Source organism: Rattus rattus, chromosome 1 (genome assembly GCF_011064425.1).
Source record: "Rattus rattus isolate New Zealand chromosome 1, Rrattus_CSIRO_v1, whole genome shotgun sequence".
NCBI classification, from domain to species: Eukaryota; Metazoa; Chordata; class Mammalia; order Rodentia; family Muridae; genus Rattus; species Rattus rattus.
Window position 1 is genome coordinate 54,112,755 of NC_046154.1, and position 26,389 is coordinate 54,139,143.

Consider the following 26,389-nt stretch of genomic DNA (forward strand, 5'->3'; position numbering starts at 1 on the left):
TAGTTCAACCCACTGCTAACATCAATATTTTTCTTTCTTTCTTTCTTTCTTTCTTTTTTATTAGATATATTTCTTTACTCAATGTTATTTCAAATGTTATTCCCTTTCCCAGTTTCCTGTCCATAGACTCCACCCCATCCCCTCCCCCCCCCCCCCCATATGGGTATTCCTCCATCCATCCCCCTTACTGGTCCCCCTTCTCCTGCATTGGGGGTCCAACCTTGGCAGCACCAAGGGCTTCTCCTTCCATTGGTGCCCCAACAAGGCTATTCTCTGCTACCTATGCAGTTGGAGCCCTGGGTCAGTCCATGTATAGTCTTTCAGTCATGGTTTAAAAAATATGGAACGCTTCACGCTTTGCATGTCATCCTTTTGCAGGGGCCATGCTAATCTCTGTATCTTTCCAATTTTAGTATATGTGCTGCCGAAGCGAACATGGATATTTGTATTTTCATTCTGCTTGAAAGAGGTTTTAATTTCCTTCTTATTTTCTATTTTGACACATTTTTGTTGTCATTGTTTAGCCAGTAGTGAGTTCTTTAGTTTCCATGAGTTTGCATATTTATGCCTTTTCTGTTGTTGTTGATATCCAACTTTAATTCCTGATTGTCAGGGAGGATGCAGGGTATTATTTCAATTTGGGGATACATTTTTAGAAAGCACCCTAGAATCAAATGAAACCAAAAAGTACAACTTATCAAAACATTTAGGATACAGTGAAGGTAATTCTAGGGGAAAAGTAAAGGCATGTTAAAAAACCAGGGCCGTTTCAAATATTGTAATCATGTCCCTTGAGGTGTTAGGAAAATAAGAAAAGGGAGGCCTAAAAGCAGTAGACAGAAAAAAAAAGTATCAGGATAGAAATTAGTGAAATGCACACTAAAAGAGTAATGCAAGGAATCGGAATATTTAGTGCTTGGAAAAATTAGACAAGGTCGAATGACCCTTGACCAAAAGAAAGAGGTCTAAATTAATAAAATTAGGTGAAAGGGGACATAACTATAGATTCCAATGAAATATAGAGATTTAGCAGGCAGTACTTTTAATGTTTTTATTCCCAAAATAAGAAAAATCTGGAAGAAATGGATAAAACCTCCCAGACAACTCTGGCCAACCAAAATTTAGATCAAGATATAACTTAACATACATAGTTCTGTAACAAGCAATGAGGTTGGGAGTGGTAACAGAGTCTTCCAGTAAGTAAAAGCCCAGGACCAGATGAGTTCACAGATAAATTCTATCAACCTTTAAAACAGAACTAGTACTCCTGTTTCTCAAGTTTTCTGTTTAACAAACTCCCCACCATGGAGCTTGAGAAACCCTTGTTTCAATTGTTGTTCAAGAGATTCCTAAAACATCACAGGCCACGGGTGGTTTTCCTTGGTAGCCTGCCCCCCATGTCAGGTAGAAGGTAAGTCTCTATTGCAGAAGACTCTATGCACTTCAGAAACAGAACCCAGAGGCCACTGAGCTGAACTCAAAAGCTTCCATCCTCATGACTTGCTTTTATGGTACCAGGAAGCACCGTCCAAGCTTTCCAAAGGGAGGGAACAACTGACAGTCTTCCCCTCTTACAACAGTCCTAAACCACAACTACCATCAGCATGGCACCATAGCCATAAGTGTGCAACAGTGGCATGCATATCCTGGTAGTAACCAATAGCTCTCTAGCTGAACTAAAAGATCTACTCAACAAGAGAAAAATCATATCTATCCAACTACTCAGGACAAGAGATGTCGTGGATCTTGGAGGAGAAACTGCCACTATACTAAATCAGCACAATTCCTACCCACATTCTAGTTACTCTTACCCTCACAGACTAGTGTTGTCTTGTCCCCTCATCAAGGAAACTTCTCTTTGAAACAGGCTAACTACTACAGGAAACCACAACCAATCAAAATGCAGAGTTGTACAGCTCAGCCCAGTCTATAAACCAAGTCCCACACATACAGATTATAGAAATTTAGGGGATAAAAGATTTAAGAGTCAGAGGATTAGAGAGTTTATTATGAGATTGTGTGTTGTAGGGGTGTCAGATGTTATAAAAATCTTACCAACGTGACTGCCTACATACAAGGTGAACAAGGGCAGTAGACATGCCAAAGTGGATAAAGAAAAGCCCATGAAGCCTCAACCTATGTAAGAACTACAGACAACTAAGGACTGCTGTGAATGGGAGAAATAATCTTCTCTAGGGACTAATACTAAACGGTCAGTCAAACAATTACCGTGATGTATATTGTACAGGTTGTACTTATGTACTTAGTAGTGTGTGTGTGTGTGTGTGTGTGTGTGTGTGTGTGTGTGTGTGTGTAAAACACAAATTAATGAAAAAAGAGATCATGAATTAGAAACAGAGCAAGGTGGGTCTGTGAAGGGTTTGGAGGAAGGAAAGTGAAAGAGAAAATGATGTAATTATAATCTCAAAAGTTAAAAGAATATAACCATAGGCAAGAACTTTCTGGAAGGATTCAGACAGCTCAAGAAATTATAAGAATTGATATGGGATTTCATGAAATTACAAAGCTTTTGCACAATACAGGAAATATTCACCCTATGAAGAGAGAGCCTACATAACGGGAGAAAATCTTTATTAACCATATACATCTGATAGGGGATTAGTATCTTAACTGTATTAAACTTCCAAAAACTAAATACAAGAAGACCAAAGACTCAATCAACAAGTGAAAATAAAATGTGTGGTTCAAAGAAGAAACGGAATAAAAATATGAGAAGTAGAAATGGCCGATAAACCAATGAAAAAATGTGCAGCTTCCTTGGCCACCAGGGAAATGGAGATGAAACTACTCTGAGATTCCACCTCACCTTAGTGAGAATGGCTCTTGTTAAGAAAACAAATGCTGGTGAGAATCAGGGAAAGAGGAACGCTCAGACTTTGCTGGTGTGAGCGCAGTCTAGCGCCTCTACTGTGGAAGTTGAAATGGAGGTTCCTCGTAGAACTACAAATGGAGTGACCCTATGCTCCAGCTAAATGGCACTCCTACTTGTATCTCCAAAGGAATATGCGTCAGCATGTCACAGAGATGTTTGCACAACCATGCTGATTGCTGCACAGTTCATAATTCCTAAAACATGCAATCAGCCCAAATGCCCATCCACAGGGAATGTATAAAGAAAATGTAGTATATGTATACCATTGGGTTTTATTTAGCCATTAAAAAGGGAAATTATGTTCTTAGCAGGAATTGGATTTATCATCACACTAAGTGAAACAAAGACTCAAAAAGACAAATATCAAACTTTCTTCATATGTAAAATTTAGATTTAAATATATGATTATATGACATACTAATAACATTAAGTGTCTTAGTCAGGGTTTCTATTCCTGCACAAAACATCATGACCAAGAAACAAGTTGAGAAGGAGGAAAGGGTTTTTTCATCTTAAACTTCCACATTGCTGTAGAGCGCTTGCCTAGGAAGCGCAAGGCCCTGGGTTCGGTCCTTAGCTCCGAAAAAAAAAAAAAAAGGAAAAAAAACCAAAAAACTTCCACATTGCTGTTCATCACCAAAGGAAGTCAGGACTGGAACTCAAGCAGGTCAGGAAGCAGGAGCTGATGCAGAGGCCACGGAGGGATGTTACTTACTGGCCGGCTTCCCCTGGATTGCTCAGCTTGCTGTCTTATAGAAACCAAGACCACCCGCCCAGGGACAGCACTACCTACAATGGGCTGGGTCCTCCCTCCTTGATCACTAATTGAGAAAATGCCTTACAGCTGGATCTCATGGAGGCATTTCCTCAAGGGAGGCTCCTTTCTCTGTGATAACTCCAGCTTGTGTCAAGTTGACACACAAAACCTGTTAGTACATTAAGATAGAAGGCATAGAGGGAAGACATGAAAGGGAAATGTGAAGAAAGGATTACAAACACTACATACTTCTCAGAAGTGTGCATGTGTACATGTGTGTCATCTATCTATCTATCTATCTATCTATTTCTCTATCTATCTATCTATCATCTATCTATCTATCATCTATCTATCTATCTATCTATCTATCTATCTATCTATCTATATATCATTTATCTACCCATTCATAATCTATTATCTATCAACAATCATAAGTCTAAAATCAGAAAGGGAGCCATTTGGGGGGAAGAGGACTGCTGGGAAGGGAGGAAGAACCACCAAGGGAATTTTATAGGGGATGGTTGTGAGAAAAGTACAATGATATATGTTTGAAAATGTCAAAATGTTACCCACTATTTAGTACACTGTTTTAAGAGTGATTAATATTATATTCTGGAGCCCTTCTCATGACCATGTGAATGTCATTGCCTCCAAACAGGTGAAAATTGATCCAGGCTCTACGGTCAGGTTTGGCCTCAGGGCTTGTGAAGAAAAAATCAGCTGTGAAGTAGTAAGCAAGGTGTCTGGGCTGAGGCTGGACAAGTGCCTGTGTCTTAGTTAGGACTCTTGTTTTCTCTCTACCATGAAACAGGTATCCTTCAGCTACCCCACCTCGGGAAACCACAGCACACTCACCTCTGCTGGCAGACATGGGTGATCCCTGCTGCTGGCCTAAGTTCCATTTTGCCTCCAAGGCCTGGAGAGTGGGAGCACTTTGTATATAGCTGGTCCTTTTAATGTCTTAAGTTTACAGTCAAAAGCGTGGGGCCATGGAAACTGACACATAGGTCCATTCTCTTCCTATTAAACACTCCCTGAGTTTTCATTTCTTCACATCATGTTACTGTCTTTTAAAAAGGTCTAGGCAACGTCCTATCTAATGTTCAGGCAGTGTTTTTCTCTGTAGCAGATGAGAACATTCATTCACAGAGTCCCTTAGGGAAGGGTCTTGCCTGGCCTGCTCAGCCAGTGTTCCTCTGCTTATTTATTAACAAGCAACTCTTACATGATTAGAACCCGACTAGTCATAAAACCGCCAGCAGTGTGTCTTCCTTTCCGTCTCCATGGTTTTAAGCCTTTCCATACAACTTCCCAGAGGGTTGCCTTGACCTTGAGTGCTTTGATGGTTTGTGAGGCTCACTGAGGTTTCAGCGACCCAGCCCTCTTGGCGTTTATGGTAACAAATTCAAGGGCAGCTCTGCTTTGTGCTGTAGAACCCCTTGTGTGTGCTCCCTCACTCCCTTTCCTTCTCTGATCAGGAATTTCCTCTTTAGCATTTGAGCTATGGACTGAAAAAAAACAAGCTCTATAAATTAAGACTATGAACTTAATCCCAACACCATTCTGGATCCCTCTGGCTGTCCTCCTCCTAAGCTTTAGGCCCTGTAGCTCCCTGGAGAACCAGCCCTGCACAGACCGATGGACTGCAGCTGATGCAAAAAGCAAGAATGACCACTTCCTGCAACTGTCACAGGAAGGCTGAGGAGGAAGAGTTCTCTGGGCAGCCTCTGGAATGATGTGGACTAGGGCTTGGCCTTACCCTACAGACAAGATCTGTGTTTAGAGACTTTTTTCTTTTCCTTTTCCTTTTCCTCTCTGTCTTTCATTCTTTCTTTCTTTCTTTCTTTCTTTCTTTTTTCTTTTTCTTCCTTCCTTCCTTCTTTCCTTTTTTGTGCAGCATGAAGGAAATTCTTTTCACTTTTTCTTCAACCATCGGTTTAGAAGTCCAAAAAGTTGAACTAAGAAAATAGCTTCTCTGAGTTTGATCATATGAAGGGAAATACATTTAGCCAGGATCCAAGAAGGTGAGTGCTTGTTCCTCCTCCTCCCTCCCTCCCTCCCTCCTCCCTCCCTCCTCCCTCGATCTCTCCCTCCTCCAAGTGCAGGGATGCTAAGTCTAGTAGGACTTTCAGTCTGCCCTCAGTCATAGACCTGTAGCCTGTGCTGCATTGGTTTCTTTTTAAAATGTATTTATTTTTTATTACTGTGTGGAAGCACATGCCACGGCACACATTAGATGGTAAAAGCAGCTTTGTCCATTCTTTCCTTCCTCCTCTACACCGATTCCAGGGGCAGATTCAGGCTACCAGGCTTTCCGGAAAAGAACCATGACTGCTGAGCCTTCTCACTGGTTCCTTATTCCTTTTCTGCCCAAGCGAATAACTACAGAAAAATATAATCTGGGGGAGGGTTACTTGTGATCTTGCCCCTAACTTTGCAAATTCTAGGCAAGTGCTTTACCAACTGAGCTATACAGCCCTAGCTGCAGAAAAACGCAACTGATTCTCAAACGGCTCAACCTTGGTCCCATGGTTTTGGGTGACTAGGTTTTCTTGAAGAGGAATAAGAGCTTGTGTACCATTACATTACAAGAGATAAAAAGGCCACACACCTCCATCCCATTCTTTCCAGTTCTATAGTTTTTGATCCTCAGTGTCTGTCAGAATCAATGGAAGACTCTTTTTTGTTTGTTTTACAAGATGAGGTTTCTCTGTGTAGTCCTGCTGTCCTGGAACTCGCCCTGTAGACTAGGCTGGTCTCGAATTCATAGAAATACACCTGCCTCTGCCTTCTGAGTGCTGGGATTAAGGAGTGTGCCACCACCACCCTGCACATAGAAGACTCTTAAAACACAAATTCCCGGGTCCTACCCTTAGAAACGCAGATTTAGTACTGAGTCAAGGAAGGACTCGGTACTTTACATTGATGACAAGCTCCTGGGTGCTCTTGGTAGCTGGGTCGGGAAGGAACACTTCAGTGGTTAAGCATCCTTGAAGGCACACAGAGGCAGAGCTCTTGTCCAGTGAGCGTCTAGTGCTCAATACCAGGCGATGTGGTGTGCTGGTGCTAGGAACCTGCATGTGTTGGTGATTAAGAACTAGAGGATCAAGGGACTCAGGTTCAAGGGGAGTCTGTAGAGACAGAAAGAGTAAAAGGAGTGAAGAGCAGAGCCAGTCCTTCAAGTGTGAGGTAGAAACCCACGCGGACCCCACTGTGTTGGGGTGTGGTTGCTTTATGGAGTCTGATGGTTGTGGTGATAACAAGAGCTGTACTTAAAACAGATGAAGGCCCTGAAGATCTTCTTGTTTTCTTCTTGTGCAAAAGACGAACACTCCCTTTCAACTTTCATAACAATACTCATTTTCTTTGACAATGCATATTCATTGCTGGATGGGGATCTTTCGGGAGGGCAATTTGGGGGATAGTGATAAACTATGTCAATAAAAAGGCTGCATCTCTTTTATTTTACCAACATGGTCAGAATCTAAGTTGGACATGATAGGATATGTTCCTTAGAGTCCAAATGCATGAGTTTTGTCAAGTTCACATGGAAAGGTCAAGGCGGAAAATAATACAACTTCAGTCAGTTCTACTTGTTCCAACTGTTTACATTCCATTATAAATGTATCATTTTGGTTTCAAAGACCAAAGCTTGCCATCTACAGGTAGATTATACTGCCAGGTTATGAAATCTTCAGGATTCTTCTTTCTCCTTTGGTCTCTAACAAAACAAATCTGTTTTGTTGTTGTTGTTGTTTGTTTGTTTGTTTTTTTGTAGTCCTGGGGCTTGGACCCAGGGCATCCTGCACACTAGCCTAGTGCTGATCACTGAACTGTATCCCCAGCCCTGTGAGTCTACTTTTAAAATTCACTTCAAATATTATTTAATTGAAGTAAGAGAAAAATAAGAATTGTGATTCCTCTTTCTGAAAAATGTCAACCATTAAAAATCATATGAAGACTTTCAAATGCTCCTGCGACACCAATATTCAGGACATATTTTAAGAGTAAACATTTTAATAAACAGCAGCATAAAATAATCAGTGTTTAATATCATCTCTGGTGGTGAAATACAAATGCATATATCCTCAATATAAAATAGTGTGTTGGTCATTACAAGTCCATGCTCGTCTATTTGGAATGCCCACAAGAACAAATCAAACATTAAGTGACACAGTGATTAAACGCATGCGGTGAGGCTAAAGAAAGATGTGGTAACGCGAGCTACCTGAACATTGCCATTCTACAGGTGAAGAATTCCTACACTGAGTTCAAAACAAGCAAAGGAAATAAGGAAACAGACCAGATATAAGGATGCAGATATATTTCCACTTCTGTGATACAAACCATCAACAGTTTGGTGCAGAGAGAGAAAAAAACAAAACAAAACAAAACAACAACCTGACAATAAAATCACCTTACCAAAAAAACATTGTCACCAAAGTGAAAGAAGCTTCTGTTCAGCGTGTGAAAAGGGACAGCTTTTAATACAACAGAGGCCGTGCTGTCTTCACACATTACAACAAGTGGTTTTGAGATTTCGGCTGCTCACCTTAATGGCTTCCGTTACTATAAAAGGCTTAAAAATAAATGTTATAGTTCTTTATAAAAAACTAAGTTGAATTTATTTATTTATTTTTTTTAACCATAGTAATGTCTTTCCAGAGAAGGTTATCTTACTGGCTCATGGAATGCTAGTCCCCCTTTAAGGGACTCCTTGAAAACTCAGATTCACTGAGACTGTTGACTCAAAATAAATATTCTTGGAGAACAATTGATTGTCATGTGATACATAGGATTGTGGTTTGAAGCATCATCATTAAACAGTTGCATAGCAACGAAAGGATACAAATCTTCTCCCCTACTCCACTCCAAGAAATGTTACACAGAATCAGCTTATTCACACCACAAAATAGGTCTAAATTTATTGCTCAGTAAATCTGAATATAGCCAACTCTTTTGAGTTCACAGTACCTATAAGTTCATGCTTGTTTGGGGAATCCTAGGCACATTTGGTAGACAGATTTCCTTTATCCCTTATGTAAATTCTACCTTTAAGATCATCAGGATCTTCCTAACTCTTATATTCCCCTCATGAAATATTTCTAGTATTTATTGTGCAACTTATATGTCTCTATAGCTTTAAAGTAAAAGCAAGACTTGCTGACATTTTTTCTTAGAATAAAGGAGTTTTTTTTTTTAAACAAAAGAAAAATCAAATACAAAAAATTGCTTTCTATGTAGAACTTGAATCTCCCAAGGGTTCTGAACAAGGTGGTTGGCAAATAAATGCCAGGATGGGCACATTTGATGTCACCCCCTACGGAAGGCAAGAAGGACCAAATTGCTAGTTTGCTAAGTTAAGGAATTTGGAGTTTTGTAATCTTTGAGCAAACTCAGCATGTTTTTAAACATTTGCTTTGCCAAATAGGGTGCTTTGTCTTTGGGTTTCGGCTAGCTTTATGAACAAAATGTTAGAGTTCTTGGTGCTGGAATATAATCGGTGAACATCTCCAGGAAAAGCACAAAGTGAGAGTTTAAATGTACTAGCTTCTGCTATTATCACAGGCTTTCCTCCTGCTCCTTGTGACGGTAAGCACTCCTGAGAACCTGCGCCAACTTGTAAACAAGCTACCAGGCATGCGCGTGGTTAGCCTTGCCTCTAGTGTCACTCGTTTGCAGCATGGATGGTCCGGGGAAGCCCCTGGAGTAACCCGTGCTCCTTTCCCATGGATACGAATCCAGGCTGAGGGACCATTTTCCCGACTGTGCCTCCTTGGGTGCCCTGTACCTAAAGCCATAACCTAAATGGTAATGTACGACCATTTCCAGCATCCAAATCTACCTTCTCCAGGGCCTGTGTAAACACATTGTGGGAAAAGAGACTGTGGAAAAGCCTTCGTGGTGAGGAGGGTCACATAGAGACGCTCTACACCATCCCAGAGAAACCTGGTGACTGAGACGACTTCTGTGGACATGACTCGACTGTATGGCTCGTTTCTATCTGTGATTTAAAATGTAGCCTAAAGTCCCCTCTGTGGTGCTAAACACCACTTCCATTCAAACATGCCTAGAGTCTAATTGAATCAAGATAGTTCCTGAACATCTGTCCTGAAGTAGAGACAGCAGGTAGACAAATGCTACAGTATATACGTTTTGGCGGTAGATCAGTCATGGTGACCAAAGGCAAAAACACACAGAGAGAGCACCATTTGACTTCCTTTTTTGGTTTGCTATTTAATTACTATGTTCTGTTCATCTTCATTGGTTTTGCAGTTTTCAGTCCTTGAAATAAAAGGTCTGTTCCCGACAACATATCATACACCCTGATGGAGTGTAAATCCCACAATGCATTATTTTTCCTGGCTGGTGTCTTTCCGGTAAGACACAGTTAAACTTCACAGAAGATACTGGTTGCAATGTCTGCTAAATGAGAACCGTCAATAAAAACATTTGAATATAAATCTTTTCTGCCACCTTCTAGTTTTTCCTGGATAGCGTATTTACAAAAGTCCCACATTTTACACTTCCGCAGAAATCATAGACTCGGTGTGCCCATGGATATTGGAGTCCCCAAGCAAAGATGGTTGTTTTGAGTCTATTTTGTAGGGTTTTTGAGATTTGTTGCCGAAAACAGTGATCCCCATTCCACCGGGGTGATTTGGGATTGACATGTGGGGTAGCAAAGGAACGTTTGCTTCCTGATTGGATCCCGATGAGGGCAAGCTGGCCACATGGCCAGTGCTGGTCGATCCACTGGCGCTGCTTGGGGACCGGCTCTTTGGAGGCGGGCAGTGCTGAATCACCCTGGGAGGCCCCGCAGGCTGGTAGTGGGCAGCAGGAAAGGCTGCGTATCCGGGAGGTATTGGATATCCGTTAATGGGGATGAAGCGCTGGTTCTGCGGTATCGCTGGGCCAATGAAACCAGCGATTTGACCCTGTGGTGGGATCCCCTGGCTCGGGAACATGTAATTGGGAAATCGGGGGTTGCTGAGGTTACTCACAGGGCTGGCGCTGAGGGAGGTGGTCTGCGTGGTAGCATTTCCACCCGAGGGAGTGGTTGAGCTGGTGTGACTTGAGAGGCCCTCCCAGGATCGAAGACGGACGTGGATGTCCTTAAAGCGTGGTCTCCTGGAAGGAATCTCATTCCAGCACTCGGTCATGAGGCTGTACATTCGCGGTGGGCAGTCTTCAGAACACGGTAAGAGCTGTCGCTTTCGCACCATTTCAATCACTTCCTGATTACTAAACCCATAATATGGCTGGAGTCCAAAGCTGAAAATCTCCCACAACACAACCCCAAAAGACCAGATATCAGAATCTGAGGAGAATTTGCCGTACATGATGGCCTCAGGAGGCATCCAGCGGATGGGCAGTGAAGACTTACTCTGCACCCTATAGTAATCGGCAGAGTAAATTTCTCTGGAAAGCCCAAGGTCTGAAATCTTCACATGCAGTTGTTCTCCAATTAAAATGTTGCGAGCTGCAAGGTCCTTGTGCACGAAGAAGTGACTAGAGAGGTACTCCATGCCAGCCGCAATCTGAATTGCGATGTGTAAGAAATCTCCGTGGTCCAGGCTGGATTTGACCGTTCCATCCTCATCACTGCTGCAGCCAACATCGGAATGTGGGGATCGCATGATGAGGAACTCATGGAGATCTCCCTGGTTCATATACTCAAAGAGCATACACACAGGTTGTTCCTGGGTGACAGCACCAAGGAGACATACAATATTAGGGTGGTGTAGTTCGGCCATGAGAGAGGCTTCCTGTTGAAATTCTGTCCACTGCTGGGGGTTGTTATAGTCTTTCAAGGTTTTGATAGCCACTAGCTGTGCATGGTCCATGCCTGGGAGGTAGAGATGGCCCTTATAGATTTTTCCAAAGGTGCATTCACCCAATTCTTCCATGAAACGCACAGCAGAAAGAGGCAGTTCCTTAGCTTTGCTCTGGAAGAAAGGGAAAGTGTGGGTTAAAACCCTTCTTAAAGCGAGACACATTGGCACTGAAAGGGGGAGGAGCATACATCAAAGATGAACAGATGGGCTACTTGGGCTGAAGTAATGGTTCAATCCTTGCCATTCTCTGCAGAACAAGGCTTGTTTATGCAATCCTGCCCGTTACAGGACTGAAACAACGCAAGTATTTCCCTAGAGGAGACTGAATTTAATAAAGGTTGAAGAAGCTGGGTGTGGAGGGAAAAAAAATTACCAGAACAAAAATCCCCAAAGATCAAACAAACAGAAGAGGGAGAGGAGGGGACGTAGAGCCAGGCATGGTGGCGTTTACCTGTGGTCCTAGCTTTCAGAAAGCAGAGGTAGAATTATCAGGAGTCTGATGGGAGCCTGGGCCAAAGCCAGTCTCAAGAAAAGCTGGGAATGTCATTCAAGGGTTAAGAATGTCTTCATTTGCAAGGCCCTAAGTTTAATTCCTAGGCAAAAACAAGCAAACAAAACAAAACAAAAAGAAAAAAAATGGTGTGTGTGTGTGTGTGTGTGTGTGTGTGTGTGTCTACTAACTAGAATATTCTAAAGTTGTGGAAAGAGACAAGGGAGTTTCTATGTGGAGACATGGGATGGCCTCTAAATCCTACTCCTTGTAGTTCAACATAAAAAGCAAAGCAGCTGAAATGCCATACATGACCTTTGTATCAAAGAGAGGAAACATCTCTTTGCATGTGCATAAGAAAATTTAGAAAGCTGTTAAAAAGAGACTCAGAACAGCAGTAGCTACCAGCAACTAGCTTAGCAGGAATTTGAAAGAAAGGGAGTACAGGTGGGGTTTTTTAATCTCATGCTTTTTTTTTTTTTTTATTAATCCAAATAATGTTTTATTAATTCAGATAACTGAACTTTCACAAAGTAAGCATAGACAAAACAAATCCTTAAAAATCTCAAAGTTCTGTGCTTTAGTTCAAACAACTGATAACACTCTAAACAAGATTACGTTTCTATGGGCTGGGAGAGTAGCCAGTTCGTGGAAGAGCGGAAGCTGCACGTATGTCAGTGTGAGGGAGCGGTGTGTGGAAGGCTGTGCTGCAGCTTCTCTGCAACCTGAATCTCATGCTTTTTTATACTTTAAAAAGTTAGGACTACATTCATTAAATAACATTATTTAGCAGGGCAATGAAATTTAAGACCTTGGGTTAATCTTTCCATCTGACTAATGAGGGATTTCTTTTCTGCCATTATAGGTCTACCCACTATTTTGTTTACATGGTCTAGATCAGTGTTCTTAGCCTTCTGAATGCTACCACCCTTTAATGACAGTTCCTCAAGTAAGGGTGACCCTCAACCATAAAATTGTTTTTGTTGCTACTTCATAACTGCAACTCTGCTACTGTTAATAAACCACAATGTAAATATTTGTGTTTTCTGATGGTCTTAGGTGACCCCTATGAATGGGTCTTTTTACAATCAAAGGGGTGCCAGCCCACAGATTGAGAACCATTGATATAACAGGTAGAAAGTCATTAATTTTGCCACTGAGCAGTATCTCAGTTCCTAAGACCATCAGAAATATATGCTTTTCCATGGTCTCCACACACAAGTTGAGAACCACCGGTCTATTCTTTCTGCTTTTTTTTGGTTCAGTTGATTGAATCCAGGGCCTGATGCATACTAAACACACAATACCACTGAGCTCCATTCACAGCCTCTAGCATGGCATTTGGTGGGAACCAATGGACTTCCTATGGGAGAGAAGGTGTGACCATAGAGAAATGCAACCAATTAAACTGACTCTCTTTGTCCTAGCATGGGACACTATGACTTTTTCTGGTAAGAGTAACCCAGGCTGAATCCTTGCAGCATGACGCTGAGGAGAGGATTCCGATGTTAGCCAGTGGTAATAAAATAACATAAGGGAATGCAACAGATGCCCTGGCCTCTTCAACAGCACAGTCTGTGCTGATTATTCTTAGACCTCAACAGGATTTCCAGGTCTTGATGATAGAGAAGGGTAAGGGACTAAGCCCTAAAATCTCTGTAGGGAAAATGAGATTTAGGACATAAATTAATGGACTATCAGAATCAGAGTGCCCTCTTCTACACAGCTTCCAAGCTAACCCACGGCAGAAAAGTAGAATTCAGTGAGTTTTGAACTCAAGCAAAATCCCTGTCTTTCGGAGTTCACATCTTGGGTCTGCTGTTTTCTACTAATACTAGTTACTTCTTGGACAGCACTTAACTAATATTAACTGACTTAACATGGGCCTGCAGGGTTAGGCAGTTTGTGGTAGCTGATGACCTTGATTTTTTTTCTTTTAACTTTTGTAAGCCACCCAGAAGTAGATTAAATTTTGTGAATAATTTAGATCCACACACAGCCTTAACTACAGAGTCCTTGTAATTCCTTTTTTTTTAAAAATGTGTTTTAGGTATCTTTTGTTAGACTTTCTCTGTTCTGGTATAGTTGTTGGGCTTCTTTTAAAAAGTGTCCTTCAAACTGATGTAGAATTCATTTGCATCTTGAAGGTGCCTGGGATGCTTTGGTAGCTCAAAGACTGCTCCCCTTTCTGGGATGTGTGGGTGGAGGCAGAGATCAGGTGGGGCAGGGAAAAAGATCAGGACAAATTTCTGGGAAAAGGAAAGAAAGGGATGACCAGGACCATGACAGTGGCCTGGCCTATCACCCTCCATACCCCTGACTCCCCAGTCTTTGGAGCTGGCCCTCCCCTCCTGAATTAAGCAAATTCCTTCTCTCCCATTCACCTTTGCCAAGAATTCGTTCTGTCTATTCACAGGTGAAGAAGGGTGAAATAAGAAACAGGGAATGTTCAGGACAGCCATTCCGAATGAAATTTTAGCTAGCAAGGCCAGGTAGAACAATGGCCCAGGAGGCTGAGCAGGTCTCTGAGACTTATTGGAAGTTGGGAACAATGGCCATGTACTCTAGGGTACTGCAAACAGTTCTTTCTTTCTATTCATACACACACAAGTCTACATTTTGACTCAATTGTATCTTGTCACATCTCATGAGCACAGGTAAGCTAGGCAGGCCTGTATCTTCTCTAACTTACGTAAGGAAGGGTTTACCAGAGTCACCCTAAACCAACTTCGAGTGTTTGTTCTGGGAAGGAGCAGGGTAACACCCAAACTAGCAGAGCTCAGAGACACTTACTTGCCTTTTGAACACCTGTGCGGCAGCTAGCCTAGAAAACAACCAGAAACGCCAACTTGAAGCTTGGTTTCAGGGGAGCCATTTACACAGTGATTTGCATTTTAAAAAATGCTCAAATTACTTGGTACAAATGAATCTTAACTACGGACCCATTTTCAAATTTTACATAAATCCTAAACTAGTTAAAAAATCATAAAACCCCTTAAAAGAAGCCGTCAGTAGACTGCTCGGAGATGGCAGGAAATTAGCTGTATTGTTAAGGAACAGATGGTTTATATTATACAAACCCTTTAGGCTAAACTTGTTTAGGTCTGGCATATTGTAAATTATATTTTAGTAATGAAAGTGAAATGACCTCGGCTTGACCTCAAGTGGGGTTTGTCTGTTTGAACCAATGCAGTGGAAAACTATGAAAGAAAATGAAGTCATAAAGTTTTGGCAGTTCAATTTTGGCTCATTTCAAGTTAAGGGGTTATAAATCTGTTTAGTTTTTGTTTGACAAGTATTTGTCATACAGGGATGTACAAAATGTAAAGAAGTGTAAAATACACACGAGGCATAGTGCCAAAGTAAACTAAGTACAAAGGCACCCTGGAAAGAACAGGGTCCTGGACTTCTATCTCTCCATCACTCCCTCCATTAGTTAAATGACAAGATGGGCTGCGTTTATTATATGCTGTAAGGCAATTAAGTACCTTAAAACCGAAACAGGCTTTCAGTTTGAATGTTAACATTTTTACTTCTCAAAGTAAACACACATCTGCCTCGGTTCAGCTTTAAAAATTATATAATTTTTGATGGAGGGGGAGGGGAAAAGTTGATGCAGAAGTTGATACATTGGCCAGGGTCTGATAGGGCTTTCTTCCCCCAGTCATTTATAGAGAGCCACTGGACTAGCGTGGAAATGAGCTCTTTGCAGACAAGAAAGAGACGAGCATTTAAGTCTGGTATGTATCTGGTCCAAGTCTGGCTAAGATGCAGATCCTGAGGCCAGGATGATGATGGTGACCTTTTGACTGAGGGATGAGCAGTAAATAGGGGTGCCCTTTCCCTATCCCTTAATGTGTACTATGGAACTGGTAAGCCATGGACAGCGTTTTAAAACTGATTTTTATATAGAGGTGGGCACAGATGGGTATCAAGAGTCATCTCAGTAACTATATCTTTCTACCTTGGGCAAGTTTCACCTCAGGTGAGAATCTGATTGAAATGGTGCTTCAGGCAGGGCAGGTGATGATAGCTTGCTTTCTCTTCCTCCTTTTGCATAGGTGACTAGATTACTCTAGGAAGTGAGGAAAGACTCCATGTGGTTCCCTCCGTCTATAGTACCAAGCTCACCATAAGACTTTGCACTTCTCTGTACTGGGCAGAGCTACAGTGAAGTATGGAAACTGAAGGCAGCCTCGAACAGGAAGGGGGCTCCAAGAGTGGGTACTAACGGACAACTGAAGTTCATATCCACATGTTTACCCTGAAGCTTCTTTCCGCAGCCCCTGCCTTCCCTGTCACTCAAGGCGAAGCCCCTTCTTGTGTTTTGATGACTAGGCCAACTCCATGGTGTTTTGTTTTGTTTTGTTTTGTTTTGTTTTGTTTTGTTTTAAAAGCAGATTGCACCTAAAAACAAGTACTTGCAAGGGCAGAGAAGGCTTCTATACCATGTCATTTGCGCTTGCCCATCTTAGGAACGATGAGACGGTCCCTGGCCCTACCAACAGGAGAGGTACAGTTTTAGTAGTGGGATGTAGGAAGAGGGCATTACCCTATTTGAAAGCACAGTTTTCTCTGAGATCTCCCTGCCTTGAGGACAGACTCCTTTCTGACTCTCAGGTACCAATCAGCATATCTCCACTAAGCAGGCATCAGATCTGCCTAGACACTGCATGTGTTAGAGCAATTCTGACCCAAGCAAGGTGCTTAAAAGGATACTTTGGAAAGCCAGGTGGAAGAAAGTTACTGACCAGAGAATAGCTCCTGGCTTATGTTCTGCACTATAATGTTTTAATATGCCTTGTGATATTAGTGAGGGTCAAGGCTCTTCATATAGCTTGAGCTATGCCTTCAATGTAAAGCCAGTTACTTAGGATGCATTTTATTGACTGGTTACATCTTGCCATATAACTGATCTAATTTACCTTAATATACGGAATCCTATGTTAACATAGGTACTAATACTCCTGAATAGTCAGAGTTTACACCCTGACTTGTGTGAGAGGAAACACAGCCCTGCAGTAATGACATAATCTCAGCCTAGAGAAGCCAAATATTGAATCCTTGTCATGTGCTAAACATCAAGACACACACACACACACACACACACACACACACACACACAGTGCTTTACTCACATGTTAGGCTCAAATGGCTGAGTAGTCAGTCAGTAGAGTCTCAGTTCAGACTTCAGAAGTCCTTTGCCAATTACTCCACTATGTTTCCCTGTGTCTCTGTCATAAGTGCTTTTTCCCAAACTGGATTCAATCCTTATCATAGTCCTCTAGAGTTCATCCTGTGATTTCTCCATTTCATGAGTGATGACAGTAAGACTTGTAACAGTTGGCACAACCCTTACATGATGGAGCCAAAATTCAAACCCAAGTAAGCCTGATCCCAAAGTCTGAGCACTTTTCTGGAAAAGGGCTGTGGAGATTTTCCCTTGATCCCTGAAAGGGTCTCCATCTTTAAACCGTGGCGAATACTGTAGGCAAATGCAATGTCCAAAGTGAAGAATGTCTGGTCTCTGAGCTTGACCTTACACATTGGTGTTCTATTGGTTACTGGATAAGTGAACAGAAGCTAGGGATAGCAAGCGCCTTTGACTGACAGAGCACAAGACCCTGGGAGAGCATTTAAGTGGGAGGTGCCTTAGCACGTGCACTCAGCTTACCTTCAGAGCCTACCTTCTTTTCCTGCATGTTTGCTTGCTTCCTAGGCAACAGTGTTAGGTTTGTGAAATGATTGACTCTGTTCATAAAGCAGATATGACGACATTCTGGAAGCTCAGCCGCCAGCCTTTGGCAAGATTGTGGATAGTTTCAAAGGCTAGCGATGAAAAAGGCTTCTGGCTTATGCGATCAAATTCTAGTGGGAGGTTGAACCCAGCTTTTGCCACGTTTGATCTGTATCTCTCTAAATGGGGCTTAACTTTCCAATCGTTTCTTCTCTCTGTACTGTAACTGTCTAGTCATGTAAGTATTTGTCACTGACCAGTATTGATTCTGGGGGATTTTCTTTATAATGCCCATGGTAAAATTTCTTTTTCTACTTAGAAATGCAACAAACAGATATCTGTATTTTCTTTTTTTAAAAAAATAGGGATGTGTGTATGTATGTGTATGCATGCGTGCATATGAATGCAGGTGCTTATGTTCAGAAGAGGATGTCTAATCCTTCCGATTGGAGTTTCAGGAAGCTATGAACGACATAAGGCAAGGGACTGAACTATTTACTTCAAGGGCAGTACATGCTCCTAACTACCACACCACCTCTGCAGCCCCTGCTTTTGGTCCCCAGTCACTAATTTAATTAGTGGTCTCCAGTTACTAATTTTGATACCATATTGATCACTCTGTGGTCCTATGGGCTCATGTGTTTCAACAAACATGAACATTAAGACAGTGGATTAAAAGAGGAAGTCTTTGGACCCTGGACACATATAGACCTGGGTTGGAGGTTTGGCTTTTCGTGTCGGCTGTGGGACTTTGGGAAAATACTAACCCCACGTTTCTCTTTTTTCTTCCACCTAAACTTAGATTCAAATAAGAGTTTCTTCCTGTGGAAGTTATGCAAAGTCTGTGGAGATACCACAGCCACCCCTCAGTGAGGAAATACACCAGTCAGTCCTTTCATGATCCCTGTTGATGGAGCTCATTCCTCTGAAGCAGTTTCTGACTGGGCCTCTCCAGCTGAGATGAGGGGGTGGGTGCCCTAATGCATTCTGGGAGTGAGGGCAGGAGGGGACACCAGCAAAAACATAGCTATCCAAAGAGTTAGCTCTATGTTTTAACTCGGATTCTCTAGCCTCTGTCTCTTCCCAGTTGTGCTGGGGGCCTGCTGGGTCCTTTTGTTTTCCTCTAAACCCATGCTGCCCTATTCAGAGCAACTGGCTTCAGATAAGTTTGTAGTTATCGCTGGAACCAAAAACAATAGGAATTTCTAACTATTTCTACCTTCGAGGTACCAGACACACTACCTCAAAGTATCAGAAACATTCTTAAGTACTATTTTTGTCTTTCCTTCGCAGGTGAGGAAAATAAAGGTTCAGAGAAGTGTTGAGTAAGTGATTTGTTTAAGATCTCCTGCCAGCAGATAATGGAGCCAAGATCTGTAATCCAATCTTCTTAAATCCCAGCTCTTTGAAGACTATCATGCTACCTCCTAGCAATATGCCGGGGTTGGTGTGTGTGGCTAGAACGGTTAGGCACAGATGATGGGGACTCTGGGGTGCCAGATGAACTTTAGAGCTTGAAATTGGTTCTTCCAAGTTGGTAAGTCATTTTACCCAGGGGCAGCTACAGACCCACTGGAGAATGGAATGAGACAGGGAAAATAGAAGGGAGATGTTTCCCCCAGAGAAGGAAAGAAGCAACAGAAAGGGAAATGAAAGGAAAGAAAGGAAACAGGAGAGAAGGCAAGGGGAGAGGATCTTAGGGTGTGGGTAAGACTGCCAGATGCCTCTGTGACATTCAAGAGGATGGGGACATGGAGAGGACGTTAAGTCACACCATCAGCGGGACCCGGAAGGCCATCTCAAGAGGATGGTGAGCTAGGAAGACTTGGGAGACTAGGTGAAGAAGGCTTTTTCCTTAAAAAAAGATGGATGTGGATGTTTAGCCCACAAGCATGTCTGTGCACTCCGTGCATGCCTGGTGCATGCCTGGTGCATGCCTGGTGTCTGCGGAAGCCAGAAAAAGGCATCAGATGCTTTGGCACTGGAGTTACCAGAGGTTATGAGATGCCATGTGGGTGCTGGGAATTGAAGCCAGTTCCTCTGGAAGAGCAGCTAACTAACCTGAGGCAGGTAAGGAGGCTGAATGTCCTGGGTCCCTGCTGAGGAACGTATTCCACAGACGCACCCCTGCACCCCCTCCCGTCTCTCTCCCCCCACACAGAGGATAGTCTTGTTTTGAGGATTGAGAGGGTTTAGGGGAGCAGAGGCAGAGGGAAAGAGAGAAGTCAGTTTCTAGGTTCCTTGTTTTCTATACTACACCATCAAACCAAAGTACCCAAAGAAAGAAAACAACCGAAGCTCCCATAAATTATAACTTTCATAAGTTCAGAAAAACCTTGTTTACTTTGGGCGCCCATGAAAACACACTAAAATTTTAATCGGTTTGAAATCTTTTGCTTAAAACAAACCCAGCCCTTCCCCCAGGCTCTGCACCATGAGAGGGTGGCCCCAGGAAGAATGTCCCACCTCCTGTCTGCCCATGCCTCTGCTAAGCCACCTTTCTGGTGAACTGGGGGCTATCAAGAGCCTTTTTTTTGCAGCATCCCACCCTACCTCTCTGAAGCCCAGGCAGCCCATCCCGCAGCCTGTCTGTCTACTGAGGCTGCTTACTGTCTTCTGGGAAGTGGGATCGATTTCTAATCTCAGGAGAAGTCTTTCCTTAATCCACACACTAAGTGGGGATACCAGCAGTTCCACCGGTGAGGAAAGATGGAAAGAGTTTCCACCCTGGAAGGCACAATCAGGTGGATAAACAAGAATCCTGGGTGTCCCTGACTCTGCTGATGTACTTGGTCCCATGGCTTTCCCCTTCTTTCTCATGTGTGTCCATTCCTCTTAAATTTTAAAGGCACATGCAATATTTACGTGGCAGTGACTTTCAAAGGACCCTTCGAGATCGACTGTTCACATTTAGGAATTTTCTCAAAGGGATGCAAAGCCCTTTGTGCATCGTTCAGGAAAGGCAGTCGGTAAGAAACAAAACAAACAACTTCGAAATCCAGAGCCAAATCTCTTATGAGGGAGAAAGATAGCATTCGTTTTGTTGCGTCTTTCCTGCTCCCCCAACACAGTCAAGTACTTGAGCCAGCCTTACTTCCCGGCTTGGTCCAGAAGAGCTTGTGAGCCATTTGGTGGCTAAATTCCAAATCCCATATTGGAGACAACCCCACACTGGGAAATTTCGCAAGGAACATATCAAAACTTAGTCAGATGCAATGAAAACAACGTCTGCCCCCATCAAGTCCACGCTGATATCTCTCACATTTGTCTCTTTGATCATGGAGGGTGGAGAAGGGTTATTACTCTGGCCACGTCCTACATGTTCCTCCTGGCACTGGGTTACATCACTTTTAACTCTGACCTCTTCAAACTTTCTGAGAAGCCAGGAGTTCCTCTGGCTACTCAGCATGGAGTAGCCAAGTGTACCCACCCACCGATCTTTTCTTCCCACCTTTGTGTACGAATTGCTTTGCAAAAACTTTATGAGTTGGTGAGACCAGGTGGTTAGAGTCGGAAAACCTTCTAGTCACATTTTATACCCACAGGTTATTGATCCCTTGATGACCATGATGTTTCATCTGTTTTTTTTTTGGGGGGGGGGTGCGTGGTCTAGGTTTCCATATTCATACAGCCGTGTCATAGTGTCTACTTTATGTAATGCCTATGAAGATCAAATGCCATGGAAATAGAAGTTCCTAGTCTTAGCAATCAGTCCTCCACAGACAGCTGAAAGGGACCCCCACGACAATGTCAGCAATCATGCATCTTCCTAGCCAGCTCCCGAGGGACCCCGTGAAAACAAGACGTGTCATCACTAGCTGCCCAGAGGTTACACATTGTCTGTCGCATGTCCTCTTTCAAATGTGACAGGACCTGATCAAAAAGTCCCATTTCCCTTCCCCCACTCATTCTTCCCTTACTGCCTCCCAACCCTCCAGGCAGCCTCTGTCCCCTTCCCTTTTAATAAATCTCCCACTTAAGACCTGCTGCATGGTGTGATTTTTGTGGGGATTCACCACCTACTTCCATCACTCAGGATATACGCTTTCATAATTTGTATCAATCAGTATATACTAACATTTTCTGTTTAGTTTGAAAAAACTGCTAATTCAGAGATTTCTGCTTCTTAGGGACTATGTGTCACAAGCAAGCTTCCACTAAGAATGCAGTTAAGGTAATGAGCAAAGCTTATCTACAAAATGGCTATATTTATTTTCTGATTAGAAGTCACTTTCCCATAGATTCCAGCACAGTAGTCAGGACTGTGTCCCCAGGACAGTGGCTACTTCATGCTGTGCCCATTGCAACCAACTAACTGAGTGACACAGAAATGATAGGAGAGAAACTCACAGAACAATGGCTGTTGCATGGGAATCTTCATATATAAAAGTACTTGCAAAGTCCACCATTCCTCTGAGAATGTGCACCAATACCAGCCCCCTGTCTTTCCTTCACTCTTGTAGTGGTATTAAGTAAAAACGGAATATGACATAACATTAAATACTATAAGTCATGCAAACCAGCTAGCCAGAATCCGGGATTTCAAAAGCATCAAACCTTGATTCTCACCTGAGTCTACATGACATGAACTGACCTCTAAGGCATTAAACTTATTTTTTCTTTTAAAAGTCAGTGGTAGAACTAGCTGAGACTCCTACCTTTGGAGGATATAGAAACTGAAGTGGCCACCTCCTGTAGCCAGGTAGGACATCCAGAAGAAGGAAGGGGAAATCAACCAAACCATAAAACCTTTAACCTGAAATTCGCCCTGCCTATAAGATGTGCAGGAACAAAGATGGAGCAGAGACTGAGGGAATGGCCAACTTGATTGCCCCAACTTGAGAACCATCCCATGTGGGAGAGTCAACTCCTGACACTATTCATGACACTCTGCTATGCTTGCAGACAGGAGCCAAGCATAACCGTCTCCTGAAAGACTCTGTCCAGCATCAGATGGAAACTCAGACACCCGCAGCCGAACATCAGACAGAGCTCAGGGAGTCCTGTGGAAAAGTTGGGGATAGAATTGAACAAACCAGAGGGGTCAAGGACCCCACAAGAAAACCTACAGAATCTACTAATCTGGGGCCGTGGGGGATTGCAGAGACCGAACCACCAACCAAAGATCACGCAGAGGCTGGACCTAGGTCCTACACATTCATAGCTTGGTCTTCTCGTGGGTCGCCTAACAATTGGAACAGAAGTTGTCTCTCACTCTGTTGCCTGCCGTTGGCTCCACTTCCCCTAACAGGACTGCCTGTTTGGGCATCAGTGGGAGAGGATGCGCCTAGTCCTGCTGCCAATGGATGTCCCAGAACAGGGTGGTACCCAAGCGGGGAGGCCTCCCCTTCTCCCCAGAGAGTAACTTGGGGAGGGATTTGTAAGGGTGAGACTGGGAGGGAAGGAGGGAGAGGAGCTGCCATCAGGATGTAAAAGTGAGTAAATAAATAAATTAATGGAAAAAGTAATGAAAAATACTTTAAATAAAGGGGGGAAAGAACTAAAAAAAAATAAGTAGTAGAAATTTACACTTAACTAGTGAGCAGTGGTTTGCCTTAAGAAACAACGTTTGAAAGTGAATTTTTCACATTTAAAGAACCCGAAAACTAACAGATATGACTTCAACTACAAATGTATTTTGAAGGCTTTTTTTAAAAAAAAATTATAATATGGAGCAAAATAAAATAATTGATATGAGAACGTGATGTTCTCCATAATTCTATTATAATTAATAAGACAGATTAATTTGAGTGTGAAGACATTGGTTTTCCTAAAAGTTTATCATCAAGGTCAAAAGAATAATGTGGTCCCTAACAGAGAGAGGAGTTCAATAATGGTTGCACACACGGTCCTCTGGAGTTGGAAGAAGATGAAAAGCTAAGCATTGGGAAGCAAGACCTCTACACTGTTGAGATGAGTCTCTGCAGAAGGGCCTGGGACTGAGACGTTGGCCTTCCTGAGAGGGAGTGCTTTTGGACCACAGTGCAGGATCTAGAATAGCAGCTGCATTCAGAGCAAAGCCAGCGATCCTGGGATGCTCACCAGGACCCCGAGCAGCCTGCATGTTGAAAGATGTGCTGGAAAAGCAACAAGAAGTGGGGTGGAATCTATCGAGACGGGGGAGGCTCAGGTGGACTACCATAGAACAACTTCAAAGAGGACCAGGAGGAAAACATTTCTCTTAAAAGGTGCTTTAAGCAAAGGGAAATGGATTTAAATTAAGCATTAAAAAGATTTCTCAAAAAAAAAGTAAAAAAGTACATGACATATAATTTACCGTCTTAATCATTCAAAATTATACAGTATAGTATAACAGATTTCTATATTCACTCCATGTACCATAAAACAGGCACATTTGTAAACACTGTTAGAACTCTCTTTTCTTTCACTATGTATGGTTAAAGGGGCATGGAATTCCCTTCTTTGAATTTGAAAGCCAGCTCACTCTGAGCCCTGTGGGCCTGGCAGAGAGCCCTTCTGGCCAGTTGGCTCCAGTGTAGGGCTGTGGTCTGGCTTGCCCCACACTCCTGAGCTGCCCCTGGCAAAGGCAGAGTTACAGGGTCGTTCTCTGTGTTTGTTGAGCTCTGCCTGTGTCTCTCCTCTGGTTTTAAGTGGGAGGGTTGGGGCAGTTCGCTCTCCCCCGACCCATGCCACCCATCTTACCTTGGGCTTGTATGCATTCAGCATGGACATCTCTACATTCTGTCCTCTGACAGGTTTTGGCTGCCTCTGGACGGGTGGTGACGGGGACTTCTGGTTATTTCGGCACACACAGATGAAGAAGAAGAGGAAGGCAATAGCCAGGGGAATGGCCACACTTGGCACCAGAATATACAGGATTTCCATTTTATTCTTCTCTTTGGAATCTTTGGAATCTGGGTTCAGGGGGGAAAAAGGCAAGTGTTATACTGGTTAAAACAAAAATGTATAATATTACATTGCAAAGTTTAAACAATTTCTTCAAATTCACCGTGAGAGAAAAAGAATCTAATACTTATTATGATTTGTTTCTATCAAACCCTTGACATAGTTTACTGAAGTTTAAAAGTTTAAAGTTCAAAATGTGTGAAAATCGCAGAGGGACATTATGAAGGTTCTGGGTGTGTGAGGGGACCTCTGATGTTGCCCTTCTCCAGCAGCCGACCTGCATTTCTCTCACACCTTAGAAGTTAAATGACACGTGAACTTACTGTGTATATGTGTATATACTGTGTATATGAAGCCTTAATGCAGATCATAGGACTCTTCTTCATTGGCTGTCAGCCCAGATCAACCACCACAGAGTGGTGCGCCTGAGTTTCAAGGTGCCCCTGCCTTGAGTATTAGGGCCCACTCTGAATTTTCCAGGATCAACATGACTGGAGAAGCCTGGTTCCCGCCTAGAAAGACACAGCCTTGAGAATGTGAGGGCCTGTAAGCAGGCTGGATTCAGTGTCTGGCAAGCTGAGCAACTGAAGGCAATCATTTGGCAATCTGCGTCTCACTTTCTCTCATCTAGAAGGGAAGTGAGTGTTCTGGAGGGTGTCTACAAGTCCCTCCAACACAGAAGTGCTGTATAACTTGACACTTTTTGAAACCCCAGAATTTGTCTTGAATGGTTTCATATGAACCCAGTAACTGCAAGTGCTAACACTTTGAAGTATATTTTTGAAATCTTATACATCCATTTTACTATTACTTGGCAAAGAATGTAATATATATATATATATATATATATATATATATATGGATATGAGGTATGCCTTTCGTTTTATTAATTTTAGCCTGACCAGTAAAGCCAAAAGCCTTGGGCATATGTCATCATTAATGAATTATTTGTCTGGTAAAATAAACACACGAGTTATGGGATGGTAATTAGTTATGATAATGACACACCCTGGCCACCAAGATCAGCTGCTTTTCTTTAGCAAAACCCGAAGTGTGAACATCCTGACTGACGAAAAATTCAGAGAAGCTTATTTCCTCTATGGAAGAATCAGCGTGCTTCCCTTCAACTATCTGTCCGCTCCTTCAGCCAACGTGAGCCACTGTGCGCCCAGAGCTCGGCTTGAAACTGGGAGTGCAGAACGAACTACACGCCCTCTGTGCTTAAGAATCTCACAATCTCATAAGTAAACAGGGACGCTGTTATTAGAATGCGTTGTTGTAATTGCAGATGCAGAAGTATAAATAAAATGACAATGGGACCCCAAGAGGGTGCCTTTAAACAAAGAGGTCTCTAGGCACACGTAAGTGGAAATGGTCTTTACTGTTCCACTTCCCTTGAGACCCTTTCGGTGAGATACCACAATACTGGGCCTTCTTTTCAAATACATTTCACATGTAACCTCAGGAAGGAGGCTCTTAAACTAGAATTTGAGGACATTCACTTTGTGTTAACACTCATGAAGGCTTGGGGAAGGATATATATCTGGTTATTGAGCACAATAAAAAATAGCATTTTTACTATATTTATTTTTCTACTGTGTGCACAAGTCATGCTTCCTGTCACTATTACTATGAACTGGGGACTCTTCAAAATGAACTCATTTCTTGGTGACAACCAACTCCATGGGAAAAGCAACATGCACACCCCTGTTTTTATAGTGAAGAATGCAAAGGCCAGAATAGCTAAGCTACTTGCTAACCCGAGGGCACACAGCTAGCAGGTCAGGTGCCGGGTGCCTCCCAATAA

The 26,389-nt window shown here is 42.7% G+C and overlaps 1 protein-coding gene and 1 pseudogene across 1 annotated transcript in view; both read right to left on the minus strand.

Annotated features, from left to right (window-relative positions):
* Positions 1-334: 334 nt before the first annotated feature.
* On the minus strand, positions 335-435 carry LOC116890347 (annotated as a pseudogene).
* Positions 436-8,936: 8,501 nt separating this feature from the next.
* Positions 8,937-26,389, minus strand: part of Ror1 (receptor tyrosine kinase like orphan receptor 1) — a 353,520-nt gene continuing 336,067 nt past the window's right edge. Inside the window, exons 8-9 of the mRNA XM_032901776.1 lie at positions 24,379-24,590; positions 8,937-11,599 (exon numbers count right to left, since the gene is read on the minus strand). Of these exons, the coding sequence (XP_032757667.1) occupies positions 10,172-11,599; positions 24,379-24,590 (1,640 nt within the window). The 3' untranslated portion in view covers positions 8,937-10,171. The remainder of the gene's footprint in view (positions 11,600-24,378; positions 24,591-26,389) is intronic.